Genomic DNA, 22,684 nt, shown 5'->3' on the forward strand with positions numbered 1-22,684 from the left:
CATCTGAGAGCGCCAGTAGCGTTCCGGGGCGGGCGGGTGCAGGATCTGGGAGTGGAGCCGGGGTATCATGGCGCTTTTCCGCATCAACAGGTAAGCGGCGGGGTGGAGGGAGAGAATGAAGCTCGCGAGGGGGAGTGGCGCGTGGAGTAGAGGAGGGCGGCGGCAGACAGGCCCACGTGTGTTGGGGGAGGGGCGGCGCTCCTGGGGAGGGTCTGCTCTCTTGCCCCTCGTGGGTGTCCAGTGGGTGTGGAGGACACAGGCCCAGCTGAGAGCGTGTGTCTGGGGGCGTTACTGCTGTGCCAGGCTGTGGGCAGGGATTTGTAGCGCAGCGTTACCCCTGTAACTCATCCACGGTACGTTAAATAGTATTTCACACCATGTATGGCGGGGTTCCCTCCATTCCCCACCCAAGCACGCAAACCACTAGGCAGCCCCCCGCCACGAGATTGTCTTAAAAATCCTGTTTCGTCTTAAGTAATGAGTTATTGTAGTTTGCTGTCAGGTTTTGGAGACTTCGGGCTGCACTTGTGTCATGTTTTCAATATTTTCTCTACAGTCATAAGACTTTGGTTTAAATGCCTGCATTACAATGGTTAATATGAAAATACAAAAGGAAGTATTCTTAATTGGCTGCAAAAATGTAGACTAGAGCAGTGCTTCTTAACCAGAGGTACATGTACCCCTGGAGGTGCACAGGTGTTTTCCAGGGGGTAAGTCAGCTCATCTAGATATTTACCTGGTTTTACAGTAGGCTACATAAAAAGCATTAGTGAAGTTGGTACAAATAAAAATTTCTTACAATTACTTGTTTATATGGCTCTATATAGTATATGTGAAAATGTAAGTACAATATATTCAAATTGATTTATTTTATAATTATGGTAAAAATGAGAAAATATTTTTTTGGTAATGTGCTTTTGACACTTTTGAATTTTTATGTTTGATTTTGCAAGCAAGTAGTTTTTAAGTGGGGTGAAACGTGGGGATACGCAACACAAATCAGACTACTGAAAGGGATATAGTAGTTTGGAAATGTTGAGAGCCACTGGACTAGATTACTGTGACTTCTTACAGTATCTAGTTAACAGAAACTGGATTTTGTTGCCTTTTCTCTGCCAGTAAAGATGTGAAAAGGGTGGCTACAGCTTTGTTATAGTGCTTGATGTAGTATGTTCAAAGCGTTTTATTTGTCAAACATTCAGATACCTTGGTAGTGAGGAGGATGCTACTGAGGACCGGTCACAGGCCCTGTTAGAACGGCTCCGTGAACAAGCTAAAGCCAGGCAACTGAAAAAGCAGCAGCAGGTGCTTTTGCCTTTTGATGAATTAAAACAAAAGGAAACAGAAAATGAACTCCACCAAAAGCTCATAAACTCTCGATTTGATTCTGAAAATGAATATCAGAGAGAAGCAAAAAAGAGGAAGAGAGGACACAGCGGTGAGGGTTCCTGTGGAAAAGGGAAAAAGAAGCTGAGGAAGAACCACCAAGTGAGCAGTGATTCTGAGAAGCCTTTGGCAGAAGCAGACTCTGACCTAGCTGGTGAGACTGCCAATGGCTACATTCCAGCTAAGAAGAAAAAAAAAGAAAATGGGAAAAAATCAAGTCTGTCTCAAAAGAAAATTAAAGCAGGTGAAAACAAAACTGAAAGCATAGGATTTAATTGTTAAAATTCAATGTCAAATTATTTTTTATTTTAGAAGACAGTGAAAAATTCTGAACTTCTGGTTCTGGTTTACAACTGGAACCTGAAAATTGGTGTGTGAGGGTAGGGGGGTATGCACATAAGTGTGGAAAGTTAACCACTCATTTAACAATATCAAAAGGGCAGTTAGAGCTACATTCAACCTTAGGATTGGAAAGAGAGATGAGAATGTAGGTGGATTTTTAGATGCTGGGAACCCTAATTAGTAAAAAATACTTCCATTTTTTTTCTTTTCCACTGTCTGATTTTTAGCATTTTATTCCTTCTACCAAAATTTCAGATCTTGACAGTAGACAACAGGAAAATAAAAGTAATTTGAAGAGACACCAAGCTAGGAAGAAGAAGAAAGAGAGGGACATTCCAACTGAAGTTGAGACAAATGGAACTGAAATTGCTGAGAAAGATGGTAGTGAAGAAGTTAAAGGAAATCAAAGCACAAAGGAGGAAGTGTGGAAACCTACTTCGAATGAAAAAGCAACACCACCACCCTCTAGTTTCTTGGTTTTGGGAGGGTCTGACAGAAGAGCAGTACAGAAGGTAACCAACTGGCTATGGAATTTGTTCTGTTTGTGTTGTTTGGGTGAGAGAAGGAGTATTCTAACATGCTTTATATATCGCATTGTCAAGCTTATGATAGAAGTCATTTCAGTAATACATGACTTACTAGCCTTTCTAAATAAATAAATTTTTTATAAAGTACACAAAAAATAAAACAATGTTATTGACTATACAGTCTTCTTGATACATTCATCATTGTTTTAAATTTAATCCTGATATATAATACATGGTTGACTGCCCTTTCATTTCAATTTGCTCTTCAGATGTTTTACTGTTTTGTTTCATTTTTTTAATGTTGTGGTCAGTGTGTAAGGTCCCAATCCTGAAAACTCGTTGTGCAGATACTAAACTTTTAATTGTACAAGTGCAGAGATGCACAGTTTTGGCCTATCTTCAAGCCTGTAACTTGCTACTTGTGTGTTGCTTTGGGACAATATGTTAACATTTTCTACAGAAAAGTTTGTATCCTCTTAAGGCATAAAATCTTGCCACAATGATGATGATTTTAAAAATACTGAATACTAATTAGTTACTGATTGTGTTACACTAACTTTTTCCCCTGCTTTAAAGGAACTTCAGTTTCAGGCTGGTTGCTGAGAATCTATTTCAGGGTTCATTCACTTTTTGTTTCCAGGTTCAGCCCATCCTACCACAGTGGCTTGCTCAACCCAAGCTGGTCCATAAACGCCTAAAAGAGAACCTAGTTCCAATCCAGGATGTTGAGGGAATCCATCCCAAACTGCTAAAGAAGCTGCAAATGAATGGAATCGAGTCTTTTTTCCCAGGTACCTTTAATATTTATTTGGTTTGGGGTTTTTTTAAATCAGCTAACTTCTCCATTATTCAAACAGCTCAATTTGTGTGTTTGTGTATGATAGAACTTGCTAGAAAATCAGGGCTCTGGGGAATGCTGGAGATGAGTGGCTTTTTTGGGGGGGGGGCGGGGGGGGGGTTTGGAAACAAATTCTAAAATTTCCCAAAAGCTGACAAGAATATGATACTTTAGCCAATGTGGTGTGGATTTTTTAACTTTAAGTGGTTACTTGGGGACCAGTCATCTTCACTACCAGAGCTGGATGGAGACTGATCAATGTTAGAAAAAACTTGCTGTTCCATACTTGGACACCAGGTGCAGCTGTGGTATTTCTATGTATAACAGGGTGGTCAACCTGATCCTGAGAAGGAGCCAGAATTTACCAATGTACATTGCCAAAGAGCCACAGTAATACATCAGCAATCTCTCATCAGCTCCCACCCATCAGCAGCCACACCAATCATCGCCTCTCGCCCCCTCCCCACACCTCCTAATCAGCTGTTTCATGTTTCATGCTGTGCAAAAGGGGGAGGAGCGAGGGCACATCAGGCTCAGAGGAAGGGGTGGAGTGGGAGCTGGGCCTCTGGCAGAGCCAGGGGTTGAGCAGTGAGCACCCCTCAGCACATTGGAAAGTTGGCACCTGTAGCTCCAGCCCTGGAGTCAGTGTCTGTACAAGGAGCCACATATTAACTTCTGAAGAGCCACATGTGGCTCCGGAGCCACAAGTTGGCCACGCCTGGTGTATATGTAGAGGTTATGACATGCGCTAGGTAGGGACAAACCTCTGTAAAATCTCCACTGGAAGGTCTTATTGGTAGCATGTATGTTGCACGTTGTTGATTTGATTAAGACAAAGGAATTAAAACAAACGTAGAATTATTACAAGGGGTTAGTGCATTAACCTTTTACATTTAAAGACTTAACTAATTACATTTGTGATCTGGATTTATCAGGTCTTAGTCTGCATTAGAAGACCATCAAAGAACTGCAGATCTAGCTCAAATGTTTTCTATTTTAAATTATTTCACTAATATTTTGCTGTTCTAGGACACATAGCAGAATGTAATGAGTTGTTGGCATGCTATCCTCAATTACTCTCCTTATGTCAATCACAGACTCTTACACTTTGAAGTCCAGAACACCTTGTCTTCAGTTTATAGTATACGCTGTCAGGAAATAAGTTCAATAATTTACTACTTCTGCTGTTCGTGATCAGTAGATGCAATATAAAACTAACACACAATATGCGGTGAGGAAGAGGCTCACAGATGATTTGTTAGTGGATATTTAGTTCAAAGTTGGGTAATAAGCCAGAGCTCTCCTAAGGAGAAGGGAAAAGTCACAGGTTGCAGTCAAAGCCTTTGTCTTGACAAATGAAGCAAGAGCAAATTAGTAACTTCTTCTCAGGGACCCAGAACTACAGAAAGCTGGGCACCATCAGCTCCCACTGAAGTTGACATGTCTTAGGAGCATTTAGGCCCTTGCAGGTTTAGCACCAGATGAGAGTAAGAACCATCTTTTTAGGCAGAGAGTACACAGCTGCCCTCAGCCTTGAAGGAACAGGCTCTGTGCTGTCTCCCAGCGAAAGGAAGATTTTAAAAAATACTAAATAAGTTAAGTGGTTATTCTTGTTAAACTCCTGCCTAATATCATTCTGTTCTCACTTTCATCACCTTGATACATAAGCAAACAAGAAAAAATTACATAGTGAGCTACAAGGGGGAGCTGAGTTTGCATTTAGGGACAGCTGAATTACTTGTACAGGGAAACTCACATAATCATTGCCTATATCTAGTCAGGGCTCACTTTCAGAAACAACAAATTGATTTAATCTTTGGTTTATAGCCAGTTTAAAAAGACCCTGATGAAAGGATGTGAAACAGCTTCCCCAAAATGAATTGGGGTTCCCCCGAGTAGTGAAGAGCTCTTTTGAGCTCTAGATCTTCCATATTCGCACCAGAAAACTTAACAGCAGGGAGAACACAAGGCTTTCCAAGACATAGAAGGAGATGACCTTGTACAGTTTTTAATAGCATTTGACGGATACACTTTGGCCCAGTTGTTGGCCTTTTCTGATCCTCATTTTCCTTTTGTTCAGTTCAGCAAGAGGTGATTCCTGCCATTTTGGAGAGTGCGTCCAGTGGCTTTTTGGTAGGGAGGGGAGGATACCAGCCCAGCGATATCTGTGTCTCGGCCCCTACAGGCAGTGGTAAAACACTGTCTTTCGTCATCCCTGTGGTACAGGTGAGTTCAGCCAAGGTGTATAGTTGTAATAGAGAAGGCCACAGTTGCCTTTGTTTCTCAGCAGGGCTGTAAAATGGAAGCCTCTTGAGGTAGGTAAGAAAGTCGGGAAGAAACACCAACAAAAGCACTGAGGCTTAGAACTTCAGAGTTGCCTAGATACAATTCCTATTAACTTCAGTGCCCCATCCAGCTTCTGTGGCCAAAGAACATCATGTGAGGGTTTGAGGAAGATAGCAGGTAATAAATGAATTAGTAAGTGTTGGGACATTATTAGGATGCCACCCACTTGCCCAGACTGTGCACAGAGGCCCCACTAGCTTTCAACTGCTCATTTCGGCCTTTGTTTTGGCAGGCTCTGTTAAAACGAGTGGTTTGTCAGGTGCGAGCTCTGGCAGTTTTGCCCACCAAAGAACTGGCACAGCAGGTAGGAGACTTTCATTTCTTCCTTTTTCTGAGCTGAATTTAAGTCAAATGAAAGGCTGGTGCTTTAAACCCACTGCCCAAACACATGTGATTTCTACCATGTGAAGTAAGTTGAAGACTAACTGGGTTTGATGCTGGCTAACATAACAGAAAGCATTGTCATAAACAACTGTCAAAGTAGCTAACAAATCGCATCTCCCCTCTGCAGGTGAGTAAAGTATTCAACATCTACACTGATGGGACGGGTCTGAAGGTTGTTTTGGTTACTGGGCAGAAATCTTTCGGGAAGGAGCAGGAGACTCTTGTCCAGAGAACGTAGGTTAAATATTTTTTTCGGTTAATGTTTTACCTTTGACCTTTCGAGGTCCCTTCCAGTTCTGGGAAATAGGGAGTATATCTCCAATCATCATCAGCTCAGATGTCTCAACCCCTTATCTCAGTGCTGGAGAGGTTGAAGTATAGGCTATTGCATCATATGTTAGGTTGCATCACGTTAGTTTTTCTGAACAACAGTTTCATATACTAGATATTGTTTAAAATCTCTGCTTGCCAGAATGCTAGGAGCAGCATTTTATGGTAGTAGCTACAATTACTAAAGTTTTGTTAGCTTTAGTAGGATAGAAACACATTACCTGTGACTTAGAGTACAAACTGCTACTTACGCAATAGAGTCTGTCCTTGGGATCAGCAGCCCACTCAGGGATGGGGGAAGAAGTGGCTTTGTCTGTCAGCTGCACCTTCAGAAATCAAATTGGTCATGAAATTGGAAGGGTGGAGGATGTCCCTCTTTACGGGGATCCTTAGTACTCAGTGCTTTCTGCTCTTGTCTGGTGTTATAAGATCTCTCTTTCCAGAGCTGATGGATTTTTTTTTTTTAACTACTGCCCCAGGAAATTCTCTTGTTAAATTATAAAATAGGATCTCTCCATTAATTTATTTTATCTCCTAGAACTGGAAGGGATCTCGAAAAGTCATCAAATCCAGCCCTCTGCCTCCACTAGCAGGACCAAGTACTGATTTTTGTCCCAGATCCCTAAGTGGCTCCCTCAAGGATTGAACTCACAATCCTGGGTTTAGCAGGCCAATGCTCAAACCACTGAGCTCTCTCTCCCCACCCACGGCTGCTTTGTAGGTTTGCTTTTTCAGCCTGGGTTTCAGTTCTGTCGTCTTATTTTATCTTTGCAGTTAGGTTCTCAGCACAGACATAACTGCTTCTAAGAGAACCCAGGATTGGGGCAATGGTGGTGGCCTGCATCCCACATTATAACACTGACTAAAAAAGGGTTACACGCCAGATAATTTCTAATTATTTAGCTGTGAAGCATTCGCCAAGTCTGTCTGAAATAAGCTAGTTCTCCATCTCAGCTCTCCAGAGCAAAGCATGGCCTCGAGTATCCTACATACACATTCTTTAATGTAAATGGTATATTTGACTACTTATTCCTCAATTAAGTGAAGTGAGAAAGGGAAGAAAAGCAAACCAGGTACTTGTTGGTCACAGGAACGTGTTACATTGATCTCACTATACTGTGCACAGCAGGAAGCAGCTTGGTGACAGGACATTTGTCTTTTCAGAGTGATGGGTTACTGCAGTCTGGCTGATATCATTGTGGCCACACCTGGACGACTTGTGGATCATATTGACCAGACTCCTGGGTTTAGCCTGAGACAGCTTCGCTTTCTGGTGCGTTAAAACAATCAGATCTACCGATCTGACTATCACAAGGATCTGTGTGTCTGTAATTCCTACTCTACATCTTTTTGTACTCCTGGTGCATATACACATCTGTGTATAGGACCTGCCATACCATTCAGATTATCGGTCCATCTAATCCTAGTATCTGCCTCCAGAAAAGGCATTTTATGTAAACACCTGGAGGGGAAAAATCTACAAAAATAAAACTTAACGGTTCTAACTTTTACAATCAAAACCAAGATTTCACCGTAAATTATCAAATTCATAATAACTCACCCGTATATCAGAATATGCACTGGGGCCACATTTGTTTGGTGCCTTATTTATTCATGGTGTTGAAGATCTGATTTCCCTTATGTCATTTAAAGCCATGTGGTGTTAATTAGCCAATAGATTTAAGTGAAACCAAATCTATTTATCAAAGGGGACTAAAGGTCGCCCTTCGGTTTGGCCACTGAATACTGTAAGACAAGATTGAATCTTTTTCTAAAAGACATGCTCTAAGAATTATTTTGGAGAAGTTATACAGGAGGTCAGATTAGATTATCACAATGGTCCCTTCTGGCCTCGGAATCTATCGATCAAGTGTTTAGATGCCTATGCAAGGACCCAAATGTAGGATTCAGCGCCCATATTAAAACTCTGCTCACTTTTTTTAACTTTTTCTTTTTAAAGCTAGATAGTTTGGCTGATTAAAAATTTGTGCATATACACAAGGAGTATGTGTGTGCGTGCGTACGTGTGCACACTCCCTTCTGTCATTTGTTTATCCCAAGCAGAAGTGTTTTCTGCCTGTTATAAAGAGTGGGGTTTAATGTATGCAGGAGGAAAGCTGCAGCACCAAAAAGAGCCTAACAACAAGGGCTGTTTCTGTCTGAGTGCAGATTATAGATGAAGCTGACCGTATGATAGATGACATGCACCAGAACTGGCTGCATCAAGTGGTAAAAGCAGTGTTCCGAGCCGAAGATGACTCTGGCACCAACATGCTTTTCCAGAGGACAGAACCGGGACCTGTAACGGCAGCCAGGTAACTTGGAAAATGCACTCTGCTGAATCAGTACTACGGAGGAGGACTCCAGGTTACCCCTCTATTCAGTGCTGGTGTTTTGTTGTCCGCCCCATTTGGATGTTGATTGTTGTGTACATTCCCATACTCATTCAGTTAGAAAACATACCGCTAATCAAGTCTGCTGTTTTTCAGTAGCTTGAAAATGCAGATGACATAGAGCTGATGCTAGAAATTGACCTATGCTTTTTAAAGTAAATTTTACCATCTCGATCAATTAATCCTTTCTCCAGCTAGATTAGGGTGGCGTTAAAGAAAGCAAAAATGCGCAAAACTTCGAGGACCAATCGCTATGTTTTTATAGCTGACTGAGTTGCACCAGAACTATCACAGCTCCCCTATAAAGAGATTGGCAGAATGTTTCCTGGACCATTGCTGTTTCAGTGTAGCACCATAGACATGCATGGCCTTTCACAGAATACATACAGGCAGGTTACCTGCCCAGAGCAGGGTTAAGACAGAACAACGGGAGGAGAAAACTGAAGGAGGGGTTGGAATTAAGACCAAGGTGAAAACACAAAGATTGCCTGGTCACCTGGGAAGCTGGTGCATTCACTGGGGGAAGGAGGGATGGGGCTTACGGGTGGGGTCTTTTTTTTTTTTAGTTGATATTAACTGCTTTGAACTAATTAGAGCACTAGCCATATAAGCAAGCTTAAAGGGACAGGGGGTTGCAAAGTGACTTGCGGGAAGTGGATTGGGTCAGGAAGAGAGTTCCAGGAAAAGTTAATGACTTCTCAGATTTTTCAGATGATGATAGAGGGGAAGAGTAAAATGTGACATTCCTCCCATCTGCCCTAATGCTCAATGCCTGCACACTATCTGTCTCAGCACCTGCTGTCCCCAGATACCACTACAGAAGTTGCTGTTCTCAGCCACACTGACTCGGAACCCAGAGAAACTGCAGGAACTGGGCTTGTACCACCCTCGCCTCTTCACATCTATCTGCTCTGAGAAACGAGCTGTCACAGCTGGGACAGAAACGGAACAGGATACTGAAAAGAAATACACTTTCCCTGAAGGACTTTCGGTAAGAAGGTGATTTATCCTCTTGCAGCCATGGCAGGTATCTTGCTGGGCAGCTTTCGAAGAGGGAAGGAGCTTGAACAGGTTACTTCTGAAGAACACATCAGACTCAAAGCAGCTTGATCTGCTTCTGGAAATGTGCTTACATTTTTCCCTTACTTTTATTCATGGGATAAAATTATTTCTTCCCCAGGCAGTCTTGCATTACTGAGGATCAGGAGGAGAAATGGTTAAGGGAACAGATAGGTCCTACTTGTGTAGCTCTACATATGCATACCTATTGATGGATTTCCACCTGTCCATCTCAGAACAGGGCTTTTTTACACAGATACTCCTTTAAAAGAGGATGAGACGCACCATCACTAAGGACTGTGATAATAAGATAGAAGTAATACATAGCACTTACATCACACTTTCCAGATGTAGACCACAAGTATGTAGCAAACACAAGTATGCATCATTATCTTCTTTTAGAGATTGGGAAATTGAGGCACAGTGTTATTTTGCCTGACACTGCACCGTGCATCAGTGTCAGACACAAGAATAGAACACAGGTCTCCTGCCTCAGTCCCGTGTTGTCTCCGCTCAGACCATGTTATCTTCCCTGCATGACTTGTCCCAAAGGAGATGGCACTGTGTGATCAGTTATGTGTAATAGTGAATGGGTTTGTAAGAAAGAAAGAAGCTCGGATAAGTAGGTTTGGGAGAAGAGTCCATGTGAAAAGCAACATTTTTGAAATTTACTATTTCTTCTCTGTCCCCTGCAGCAATATTATGTACCTTGTAACCTGAATTCCAAACCTTTGTTACTCTTGTATTTCATGCTGAGAATGAAATTCACCCGGGTGCTCTGTTTTACCAACTCCAAGCAGACTTCCCACAGGTGAGTTCATTGATGGGTACTGACTTTGTGTACCTGTAGACATCAACTGGGTAAATTCATGACTCTGTTTTATCTCCCTACCCACTTCCAAATAGATTGTTCTTACTGATTCAAGCCTTTGGTGGAGTGAATGTAGCTGAGTTCTCTTCCTGGTTGACTCCAAGTGAGAGACGGAGGACCCTGAAGGAGTTTGAACAGGGGAAGATACAACTGTGAGTGTCTCAGATGATTGTGTGTCTGTGTGTTTGGGGTTTTTTGGTGAGTGGTTGTTGTTGTTTTTTTCGGTACTAACCCAGGCTACTTCCAGTGTAGAGAGAGTAGTAGAAACATGTATATAATAAAACAAACTCATCTGCAAAACCGAGCTTACAAAATCCAACTTGTCAACTGAGTGGGAGGTTTAGGCTATGTACACACTACAGCATACTTTAGTGTAAGTTATGTCCCTCAGGAATATGAATAAGCACTCTCCCTAAGCAACGTAAGTTACATTGACATAAGCATCGATTTAGACAGCGCTACATTGGCAGAAGAGCTTCTCCTGCTGAGATAGCTACCGCCACTCGCGGGAGCTGAAGTAATTAAGTTGATGGAAAAGCCGCCTCCATAAGCTTAAAGTATCTGCACTAGGAGCATTACAGCGATGCAGCTGCACTGCTGTAAGTTCTGTAGTGTAGCCGTAGCCTGAGACTCTCATTTTCTGAATGTGCAGATGCTGGTGCACTTGTGTGTGTATTTACTGTAATTTTTTGTACAGTTGAGCTACTTGTGTGTGCAAATGGCCACTTAGAATCTAGCTGCTAAGTTGCATGAGCATTTGTCATGTGCAATGGCAGTAAATGCACAAAGCACACGTGTAAGTCTGAAAATCTGAGCCTTTCTGCAGATCAGGTTTTTATTGGCACATAATAAAAAATGATGCTGCTTTACTATAGGGGCTATTATGAATAGAAGTAATGTAATCTAGCAGCAAGAACCTGCTAGACTGACTGTCTAGATCAGGAGTAGGCAACCTATGGCACGGGTGCTGAAGGCAGCACGCGAGCTGATTTTCAGTGGCACTCACACTGCCCAGGTCCTGGCCACCAGTCTGGGGGGCTCTGCATTTTAATTTAATTTTAAATGAAGCTTCTTAAACATTCTGAAACCTTATTTACTTTATATACAACAATAGTTTAGTGATATATTATAGACTTATAGAAAGAGACCTTCTAAAAAGGTTTAAAATGTATTACCGGCACGCAAAACCTTAAATTAAATTGAATAAACAAAGATTCAGCACAGCACTTCTGAAAGGTTGCTGACCTCTGGTCTAGATTTTTGTTCCCAGCGCTGTCACTGATTTGCTGTGACCTGAGGTATATTGCTTAATCTTGTGCTTCAGTTTCTGTAATGCTGATAGGGGCACTGAGTACTCATTGCCTGACAAGTGTCCTTGAGAACCTTTCATGAAAGGGTAAACATATTAAAATACATATTTTGTTTTAATACAAACCTCTCTTTGCAGTGGCTGTTCAGCTGTCCTGTTTTGAATGCTTTGAGCACAAAACACTGGGGTGCATTTTCAATATGGTTTGTGGGCATTTAGCTCCCAATTACTTTGATAGAAGTCACTTGACTAAAAATTCCACATACAGTGCTGCTAATATCCTCTGTGTCTACCAAACCTGGAAACTCCAATGGTGTCATTGTTTATGTCAATAGAAAAGAAACCTCCAGAAGTGCTTAATATATCACTGGAATGGATTTTCCCTGCAGGTGTCTAATATGGCTGGTATAGCTAATAAATCTGTGGTGTGATTCGTGGTGCTATCTTATGCTCCAAAGACCCAGCCCTCTCTTTTTGTCTGGCTAGCTTGATGAGGGAGATTAGTAACATATTGTGAGCTGCTCCGTATCCAGTTATCAGAATTTGCAGTGTCACTGGGCAATTGCTTTATGCCATGCAACAGACCTGAAAATGAACACTACTAGTTTCTTTTCTTTATAACATAAAACAGGTTAATCAGTACAGATGCCACTGCTCGAGGGATTGACGTTAAAGGAGTGAAGTGTGTGATAAACTATGATGCCCCTCAGTTCATCAGGACTTATATTCACCGGTGAGTGGATGAGGAATACAAAGAAGAGACGTGAATTCGGATGATAACGTCTCTTTTGGATATGACTTTTTAGACGTTTAAGCATTCTTCATGTACACACACAAAGTATGTGGTGTGAAAAGTTTTTAATTCCATTGCAATAGAGCTGTTAATTCAATATGAAAGCAGTTGTTCAGTCAAAATTAAGCCTTTGGCTTGTGTCATTACAATGACTCTATTCTAAATTAGGGCTGCTTCCTACTATACCAGGCCTGATTTATAGGAAATGTGGGTATTGCCCTGGACGGTCCTAAACACTGATGGCCTGATTTTCAGAAGTGCTGAGGGCTTCAACTCCAGTTGAAATCAGTGAGGACTGTAGGGTCAGTACTTCTGAAGATCAAGCCCTGAAACATAAATCTCTTGTGTTTATGTACAGGAGGCCTACTTATACTGATGATACTTGTAGAAATAATCTGAATAGTCCTCTTCAGGTTTCAAGAACTCCTGTTGGGGCAAGGTGGGAAGGAGTGTGCTGCAGCTGAGGGGGGAACAGAGGGACAGTTAAACCGACATTGAGGTTGGCCTCCTTTATCTGATTTCAGAGTTGGAAGAACAGCTCGAGCGGGCAAGGTGGGATTAGCATTCACCATGCTCCTGAAAGTCCAGGTGAGTCAGTCCTGGCAGCAATTCTTAAGTGAAGCACAGCAGAGTGGTGAGGAGGAGTGGGGTTAATGTAATTTTCCTCCATCTATTCATGTGCAGTCCAGTTCTGTGTACAGGTGCTTTCCCTTCAGTGGTATCTGTACAGCACATTTTTCATAGAGACTACTTAATTACTCTTGATTTGTGAAGATGTCCTGGTTTGGCTGTATTGAGTATGAATTCTTAGTTATGCTACCTCATCGCATGAAGGGAGGTAGCCACACCGCCCCTCTTCACACACCGATGCTGTGTGTCTAAGCTTCCACATCCAGTGCTGAAAATGAACCCTTGGTTTCCTGCCAACCTAGGAACTCTGTTGCATTCCAGACCTCGTGTGTGAGTTCTTCAGGAGTTTGCAAACCCAGTTTTTAAGCATAAAAGTTAGGTCTTCTCAAAATTGAGCTTATATTTGGTTGTGAATTTTATTCACTAGTAATTTCCAAACTAGATGGAACCTTCCAGACTCGTTCACTTCCCAGGCTTATGGTCTTCTCCCCTTAATTTTCTGTATCTGTTTGAGGTGCAGGAGTGGAAGTTTTTGCAGATGCTGAGGGATGCTGGCAGCCCAGATCTGGAGAAGCAGCTGGTGAAGAGCGAGTATTTAAAGCCATTGTTGCAGCAATATGAGGAAGCACTGTCCAAACTCCAGAAAACTGTCAAGGTAACAGCAACAGTGAAGAGCTGCAGTATAAAATTGAGCTGCAGTATAAAATTCAGCTGCACAAAAAGCTCATTGTAACCTGCTGCAGACTTGCACATCAATTAGTGTTCGGTGTCTTTTCTCTTAACCATGGAGATCTATTGAGGTGCTTGAGTCAGTAGAGAACAGAGGGGCTCTGTGTTGAAAGTACAGCAGACACTACATATTTTACTGCCTTTCTGTAGATCTGTTGATTTCCTATAGTGTGCTGAGGATTTGAGGCCTGGGAATAGGAAGATAGAGTAACTATATTCAGAGGCTGAGGTCTTGGCTACACTGGAGAGTTGCAATGCTGGTAGTGGCTTTACAGCGCTGCACTTACTCCCCGTCCACACTGGCAAGGCACATACAGCGCTGTATCTCCCTGGCTACAGTGCTGGTCGTACGCCACATGGACGAGAGGAATAAAGAGAACAGCGCTGGTGCTGCAGCGCTGGAGTGCCAGTGTAAACGGCGATTAATCTTACTACACTGTAACTGACCTCCAGAATTTTCCCATAATGCTTTTAACTAAAGAACTCTTTGTTTTGTTGTGAACTTGGGGCTCCGGGAGCTGCTTATCTAAAAAACAAACACAGCTACAGTTTGCTCGAGCAGAGGCAGGCAGGGAATGTCCACAGCTAGTGTTTGCTTGAGGAGAGAAACAGCATGGCAGGGTGGGGAGGGAGTCCGTGGGAGCAGTTGCTTATCTGGTCTGAAGGCTATTTGCATTTAAGAGTGAATGAGAGAGGGGTGGGGGAAGTGGTCAGAATTTGCAAGGCAGGGAACTGACACAGTGTCGGCTCCAAAAATCCACTCTCTCTCCCCCACGCTCACTGTCACACTCCATCCCACCCCCCTCTTTTGAAAAACACGTAGCAGCCACTTGAACGCTGGGATAGCTGCCCATAATGCACCACTCCCAACACTGCTGCAAATGTGGCCACTGCAGCGCTGGTATGAAGACAGCTTTAACTCCCAGCGCTGTACAGCTGCAAGTGTAGCCAAACCTGAACCTTCTGCCAGATCAGAATTTAAGACAATCTCCCCAATTTACAAATTGCATAGCTGTTTTGAACATTCAAGGAAAAGGAGTTCCATTTGCTGACCCTCCATTAGACAGGAGTGCTTTCATCTGTAAACAGAACATCAGTGGCCTTACCAGCTAAGCATAAGAGCAGTCACACATGGTAACTGATCTGGGGGGAAGCTCCTGCTCTAGTACTTTGTAGCGAATCCTAAAACTAAGTCAAGAGATTGGTGACCTGTCCCTGCAAAATAGATGGCTTTGGTGTCCAGCTTCTGGACTTCAGTAGTGCTGGGGAAGTGGGAGAGAAGGGAAAGAAAATTTGTCAGATTCTGCTGCATTGCTGCCTGATACAGTTTGTGCACATCTGTGTGACCCTGTGACTGAGGCTCTGCGTATCTGCAGTCACCTTCTTTGTCTTAACAGGATGAGCGAGCACAGAAACGAGCATGAGAAGACTGGTGTATATTTTCCATGGCAATGAAATCAAGCCAGGACTGATCACGTTTTTGCTGTTAATGGCAAGTGTCAGGGTAACAGTGCAGCTCCAGAGCTGATGGATTAGCTGCCCAACCTCCTAGTCCAAAGGCTAAATTGTCGCCTTGGCAACAGGCATTGTGGACCCCTGAGGGAACTGGCAACAAAGCTCAGATCTCAGCTTGAACAAATATTCTTTGAAGGGGAACACTCTCTCCTGTGCTATTGGTATACTGAAAACTGCCAACAGTAAATAGAACATCCTGCCTTCTTAGAATGTGCATCTGATGGAGCTTCCAGTTATCAAATTTGATGGGGCCAGGCCCCTCTTGGCTTTGCCTGTGGATCATTTCAGCAGACAATTGTTTCTTCTCCTTTGCTGCAGACACACCATCTGTATCTGCAAAGTGCATCAAAAGCCATACCATGTATGTAGCAGAATGCTGCCATTTCAAGAATGTTCCAGGCTGGGGGTGGAGAAAAAGGATGACTTAAATTTTTAAATAAAGAGTAACTTTAAAAAATGTGGTTTTGTTTTCTTGTAAAGGATGATTCTGAGTAGGAAAGGAGTTTTTAGAGTGAACTAACCATTGTCCTGGGTCCCTCATACCAATCTTTTTTCCCCCTTTATCAAGTCAGACCTATGGTCATAGTTCCTGCTGGAAACAGCAGCTGTGTTATCAGTCTAAATTACACCATTAATTATGCTAAAGTTTTACTATTTACTAGGGCTGTCAATTAATCGCAGTTAACTCGTGATTAACTCAAATGAATCCTGATTAATCGCACCGTTAAACAGAATACCAATTTAAATTTATTAAATATTTTTGATGTTTTTTCTACATTTTCAAATATTGATTTCAGTTACAACACAATAGAAAGTGTACAGTGATCACTTTATTTTTATTACAAATATTTGCACTGTAAAAAAACACACAGTATTTTTCAATTCACCTAATACAAGTACTGTAGTACAATCTCTTTATCATGAAAGCTGAACTTACACATATAGAATTATGTACAAAAAACTAACCACATTCAAAAATAAAACAGTGTAAAACTTTAGAGCCTACAAGTCCACTTAACCTTACTTTAACCAATTGCTCAAACAAACAAGTTTGGTTACAATTTGCAGGAGATGATGCTGCCTGCTTCTTGTTTACAATGTCACCTTAAAATAAGAACAGGAGTTTGCATGGCATTTTTGTAGCCAGTTTTGCAAGGTATTTACATGTCAGATATACTAAACATTCGTATGCCCTTTCATGCTATTTATGTTATAAAACCACTAGTAACATGAACACACACACACACACACCATGAATGTGTTTGCTGGCAAGGGCCTGGCTAGCTGCAAACCATTTTTTGACACATTATTTCAGCTGCCCCATATTATGTTTAGAGTGGCAGAGGTGGATATTATGCTTTCCAAACAATTAAAAGTTCCTGCTCCTTGAGCTTGCAATTTAAGTTAGACACAGTACAACTGGGGATTTCAAAACTACAGTAAATGATCATGTATCCTTTTGTATGTCAATTTTATGAGATAATATAATATATGGAGATATACCTATCTTATAGAACTGGAAGGGACCCTAAAAGTTCATCAAGTCCAGCCCCCTGCCTTCACCAGCAGGACCAAGTACTGATTTTGCCCTAGATCCCTAAGTGGCCCCCTCAAAGATTGAACTCACAACCCTGGGTTTAGCAGGCCAGTGCTAAAACCACTGAGCTATCTCCCCTGCTCTCCCCCCTGTTTTCAATGTTTGAATTTTGTTTAAAGTTAATATTTAAGTTTGTGGAAGTAAAGTCAAGCATTGGTGGGATGGGAGAAGGCAGCACTGGAAAGCTTCCAGAAGGAAGTGGGTTGGGGATGAGGGGGGAGAGCTATGAAGGAGACAAGCGAGGGATAGGGCTGGGGGTGGGCGTTGAAGATGGGTGACGAATTCATGGAGGGGAGGCTAGTTTTATAGAAGGATGGGGGAATACAATACCTTTTATAGTACCTGTATAATGCTAATCTTTCATCCTTCATGCTAATACCTACGCCACCCCACCCCAGTCCCAATCTCTGCACAGCAGCTATTTCTGTAACACACTTCATGATATTGACTACTGAAGTCACAGTGATGGTAAAGAAAAAGCTGAGCACTTGGCAAACTACATGCTGTTATCTAATATGAACAAGGTCATGGACACCTGTCCGCATCCTCCCAATAAGCTGTGCTCTTTGAAATCATAATAAAACAGTTGGCCTTGATTTAATTTTTTTTTTTTTTTTGAACAGACAGTCCTGATGAAACAAGAACCAGAGTCTCCCACCTTGTTTGCTGTTGCAGGGATGTTGCAATTGGCTGCTCAGAACGCTTTTGCATTTGAAGCCTGATCCTGTCACTTTGCACTTGCAGGTATTGGCTGTCCTTTCAAATGACCTGGCACAGCTTTAGCAGAACTTGTTAAGCTGAGAAGAATCTATAAAGATGGTTCCATTTTAGAGATAAAATGTCAAGGTACTGTGAGGGGGAGTTCCACGCCAATGAAAGGGAACGTGTGCACTGTGCTGGAAACGTACCTGGTTATACTTGGAAAGCAACAGCATGTGCAGGCACAGGCCCTATATCATTAACTTCAATTAGAAAAAAATCATAATGCTAAAATAAATCCAAGAGAAAATGGGTGTGGGGGGGAGTAACTCAATGAAACAGGTCCATGTGGAATAAAGTTATGTGATTCCTTACTTAGCCAGTGTGCATTGTACTTGAATTAATGAACTTCTGTCGAGTTCTGCCTAAGGACCCGATTCTGCAATAAGCTGCATGTAAGCAGTGAGGTTGAGCTCAAGTCTGTTAAAATGTCACTGGGCATTATGAGAGATGAGGAGAGAAAATGTTGTGAAATTCACTTCAGTTTTCTACCGAACTGCCCTGCTCAAGGTACAGTCCTCAGGATAATTTGCGGTTGTCAGCAGCTTAGATAACTAACCCAGTTTCCATACATATAAACCAGAACGTTTCCTGACAGGGTTCTGTGCAGGAGTGATTGCTACACTTTTATACCTACAATCTGGCACTTACAATCTGGCACATAATACAGCTGATTTGTGGATAAAAACCTATATAGAAAAAAGTCATATAATGCCTAGCTCTCACGTAGCACTTTTTATCCTTGGATCTCAAAGCACATTAGAGGTCAGTGTGATGTAGAAGTTTTTCAGCCTCATTCAGATATTAAACGGATAAGAACAGATTTAAATGTTTATTAGAAAATATTAAAGAAAGGTGATACAAAGGGTTTGATGTGTCAGTCGTTGGTCATCGGGGGAAACATACAGAGCATGGGGGGACGCTGGCAACTGGTTACGGTTCAGCATATAGTACACACAGCCTGTAATGTCCCCAATGCGGGGTGTACGGTGGTTGGGGTCAAGATATAGTAGGGGGGCAGTGAGGGTACATCGCTCATAGAGTGGGCTACACACAGTCGTGGGTATGAGTAAGCGGGCCGGGTAATGGGGACAGGGTGACCCTCACGTGGTGGGATCCAGATTGGTAAGTTCAGGACTCAGGGGATATGGTTTGGTAGGGGGGTTGTAAGGGTTTCCCCCTCCCCCCCGTGGGTGCGTGGAGCCACATCGGCTCACTCCTGGTATTGGCGGTGGCCGGTGATGTGTTCGATGTAAATGTCTCTAGACCACCGGATAGTGTCCGAGACCATCAGGCGTCTCATGAGTCGCGCATAGCGACGGCCCACCCCACAGGCCCTGAGCACACGTTCGTTCCAGGGGTCCCAGGCGCCCAGCGCCCCGACGATCAGAGCGTCGGTGTAGACCTCGTAGCCCTTCGCCCGCAGGGTGTCAGTCAAGGGGGCGTATTTCTCGAGTTTGCGGGCTCGGGCTTCGCGGAACGCCGGGGTCCTGTTCTCGAACGGGATGGTCACGTCGACGAGGATGATCTTTTTCCGCTCCTCGTCCGTGACGACGATGTCTGGCCGCAGCGGGCTGTCGGTGCCGGGGATGGTGCGGTTGACCGCGATCTCACCGAGGTGTGGGGCGATGGCCTTCGCTAGGCGGTCCTGGACGGCGTTGTGGCGCAGCTGCCAGGCTCTGGCGTGGGGTTTGCAGCTGCACAGGACGTGGGGCAGGGTCTCCAGGGTGTACCCGCACTTCCTGCAGCGCTTGTCCCGGTTCCCGTGGCGGACGGCTCCGTTGAGCGGGACGCAGTTCAGCCGGGCGCGGTGTATGAAGCGCCAGTCGGCGAAGCGGGTGAAGCTGCCCGCGGGGAGGAAGTGGTTGCTGGAGTCCCACTTGCTGGTCACCTCGAAGGCCTTGCCCTGGTCGGGTTTTTTCCTCAGGGTGTCCACGTAGAGCGCGTGGACGGCGGCCTTCAGGGACCTCTCCAGCACGCCTCTGGCTCCGGGGCTGACGGTGATGCTGCCCTCCGTCCCGATCTGCGGCACCAGAACTCCCAGCTCCTGTCGCTCCTCGCTCCAGACCCAGCGGCAGCCCAGTCGCTTCCCTAGTCGGCGCGTGGCGTTGCGGGCGCGGGACCACAGCGAGGCGGTGTCCCACCTGTCTCGGCCGAATTCGCCGTCCAGGGAACCGCTCAGGAAGGTGGCTACGTCCTGGCCGGAGGGAGGCCTGCCGATTCGGTGCTCGGTGGTAGCGTGCAGGGCGGTCGCCGCGACGCTCTTAACCGTGGTGTCCGGGCACGTCAGGAGGCGGAAGGCGTGCGTGATGACCGCGATGTCACAGAGGTCTCCCATGCGGGGGACGTTGGCGCCGCCGTGTCTGTGGGCGATATAGATGAGCTCGTTGCTGGCTCTCTGAGGCAGGGACAGCCACTTTTTGACCAGCTGCCGGATGGTGTTGTCTGCCTTGTTGAGGGGCACCTTTGCCACGGCGGAACCTCTCAGGACGAAGGCGATGCGGGGGATCAAGAAGGTGTTGAGGGCGTTGATCTTCTGCCATGGGGCCAGCAGGGATGCGTCGATCTTGGCAGCGTCCTGCAGGATCTCCCGGATGGTGTCCTCGGGGGTCTGCCGGACGCGGACGCCCGTCGGCGTGCCGAGGTGTTGGTACGCCTGCCCTTCGGCCAGCGGAACGACGGGCTTGCCCTGGATCTGGAACTCCGTCGCCAGCACCGAGTCTCTTTGGCTCCCGTCGACGTGGAGGGACGCGCACTTCTTGGCATTGAAGCGGAGACCCGTCCAGTCGGCGGCTCTCCCCATGGTGTCGAGCATACCCTGGAGCCTCTCGGGGTCGTCCGCGATCAGGACCAGGTCATCCGCGTAGGCCAAGACGCTCACCCTCTCGCCGTGCAGGTCGAGGCCGTCAGCGCCGTCGGAGATCGCTCGCAGGAGTGGCTCCATGGCCAGGTTGAAGATGATTGGGCTGAGGGGGCAGCCCTGCTTTACGCCGCTGTGGATCGGGATCTCAGCGGTTTCCCCTTCTACCGAGCGGATGGTGGTGCTGCAGATTCCTTCACTAAATTCCTTCACTAAAGCAGTTAAGCATTTAGATCCCCATCATGTAATGAACTCTGAGTGGGTGGAGGACTCTGCCACCATGGAACTCAGTGTCGGATTAGAGACTTGGACCTGAATACGTTGTCTGTGCAGTAGCAGCATATAAATTCTCTTGCTATCCATCCAGTGATGATTCAAGCTGGGATCAGTGTTTTAAAAGGTTTTCTCCCATTTATAGGATGAGCTCTCCAATGAGCTCATCCTATAAAGCACTGACAGTGCTTGGCACAAGACAGTATGGCAAGGGGTCAAATTTTCAAATGTGCTCTAAGTCCAATTTGCAAATCAGAGATGACTCTGAATGCGACTTAAGCTCATAAGTGTCTCAGTCACTTTTGAAAATAGGATTTAGGCAGTGATGAGTTGCCAAAAAATTAACAACCAGTTCCCTCTTCCTCACCCCCGAAGGGGGTCGTGACCCCCTGCCCCAGGGGACTCCTGCCCCATCCAACCCCCGCTGTTCCTTGACGCCTTCCCCCCAGGACCCCTGCCCCATCCACTCCCCTTCCCTGTCCTCTGACTGCCCCCCACCGCTCCATCCAATCCCTCCTCACATTCCTGATGGCCCCCCGGAAGCCCTGCCCCCATTCAATCCTCCTGTTCCCTGCCCTCTGACTGCTCCGACCCCTATCTGCTAAGACCCCTATCCACCCACCCCCAAACTCCCCTGCCCTCTTCCGACACCCGCTCCCTGCCCCCTTAGCGCACTGGAGGCCAAGTAGGCGGTGCTGTGCCAGGCCGGGGCTGCTCAGCTGAGGGTGCCCTGCCGGAGTTGGGGCTGGGCTGGAGCCATGCTGCCGGGCCAGCCAGAGTCGGAGCCGGGCTGGGACCGGAGCCGGGCTGGGACCAGACCCGGGCCGCCAGGACCAGACCCGGGCCGCACCACCAGGACAGGAGCCAGGGCTGGGGCATGCCACCTGGCCGGGACGAAGCCAGGGCTGGGACGCATCGCCCAGCCAGGGCTCCTGGTTGAGGTCGGGGCCAGAGGTGGGCCAAGCCACCAGGGCCAGAACTAGGGCCGGGCTGCACTGCCGGGGCCAGAGCCGGGCCACGCCACCAGGCTGGGACTGAAGCCAGAGTCGGGGCTGGAGCGTGCCGCTCAGCCAGGGCCAGGGAGCTGGGCCATGCTGCCCCTCCCCGGAGCCCTCCTCGCTCCCCCCCACACACCTGCGCAAAGCCACCATTCTCAGCGCTTCCAGGCTTCTCGCATTCAGGAGAGGAGGCAGAGGTGAGCTGCTGGAGCTCTACGGGTTGTTAAATTTAAAAGCTCTTTTCAAACCAGTTGTCCCACATGGGACAACCAGTTCTAAAAGGGCTTCTAAATTTAACAACTAGTTCCTGCGAACCAGTGGGAACCAGCTCCAGCTCACCACTGGATTTAGGCACCTCTATCACATAGCTGCCTTTGAGACTGCTGCCCACAGTCCCTGCCATCAACTGCTTAACAGTCTCAGTACTGATGGGCTGAGGTCAGAAAGGACTCAGCACTCATTATAGCTTTACTGCAGTTCCACCGTTTTGTTAACTGAGCTGGTTTAAATTATTCCTCATTATAAATAAAAGGACAAGATGAATAGCCTGACCTCTCATAAAGCCAGGTCAATCTTTATCTACTTTTTGCCTCCCTCATCCCTCAACCTTTGTTCCCATGGCTAGGGAATTAGCATTGGGGTGTTTCCAGCCTGAATGAGCCCGGATTGGTCCAAAGTAACTAGCGGAACTGGCTGAGTTGGTTAGGAAGGGCTCTTAGCAAAGGTATGCAGGAGTTGTTCTCAG

General features: G+C 45.4%; 1 protein-coding gene across 3 annotated transcripts; it reads left to right on the plus strand.

The window, feature by feature from the left end:
* The first annotated feature begins 11 nt into the window (after positions 1-11).
* On the plus strand, positions 12-18,106 carry DDX51 (DEAD-box helicase 51). 3 transcript variants are annotated; one of them, XR_012654751.1, is made up of 17 exons: positions 12-90; positions 1,203-1,630; positions 1,984-2,240; positions 2,896-3,046; positions 5,174-5,319; positions 5,672-5,743; positions 5,951-6,057; positions 7,318-7,426; positions 8,323-8,468; positions 9,339-9,537; positions 10,301-10,416; positions 10,512-10,628; positions 12,417-12,518; positions 13,103-13,166; positions 13,729-13,863; positions 15,335-15,813; positions 17,673-18,106. XR_012654751.1 is itself a non-coding variant. In XM_075060112.1 (16 exons), exons 1-16 carry the CDS (start codon positions 68-70, stop codon positions 15,359-15,361), a joined length of 2,199 nt encoding a protein of 732 aa, XP_074916213.1. In that variant the 5' UTR covers positions 12-67; the 3' UTR covers positions 15,362-15,929. The 3 variants fall into 3 exon arrangements, 2 of the variants coding, with proteins under 2 accessions (XP_074916213.1, XP_032657184.1); XM_075060112.1 differs by lacking the exon at positions 17,673-18,106 and having other exon boundaries at positions 15,335-15,929; XM_032801293.2 differs by lacking the exon at positions 17,673-18,106 and having other exon boundaries at positions 13,103-13,160; positions 13,723-13,863; positions 15,335-15,928.
* The last annotated feature ends 4,578 nt before the right edge of the window (positions 18,107-22,684 follow it).

This window comes from Chelonoidis abingdonii, chromosome 22 (genome assembly GCF_003597395.2).
Source record: "Chelonoidis abingdonii isolate Lonesome George chromosome 22, CheloAbing_2.0, whole genome shotgun sequence".
NCBI classification, from domain to species: domain Eukaryota; kingdom Metazoa; phylum Chordata; order Testudines; family Testudinidae; genus Chelonoidis; species Chelonoidis abingdonii.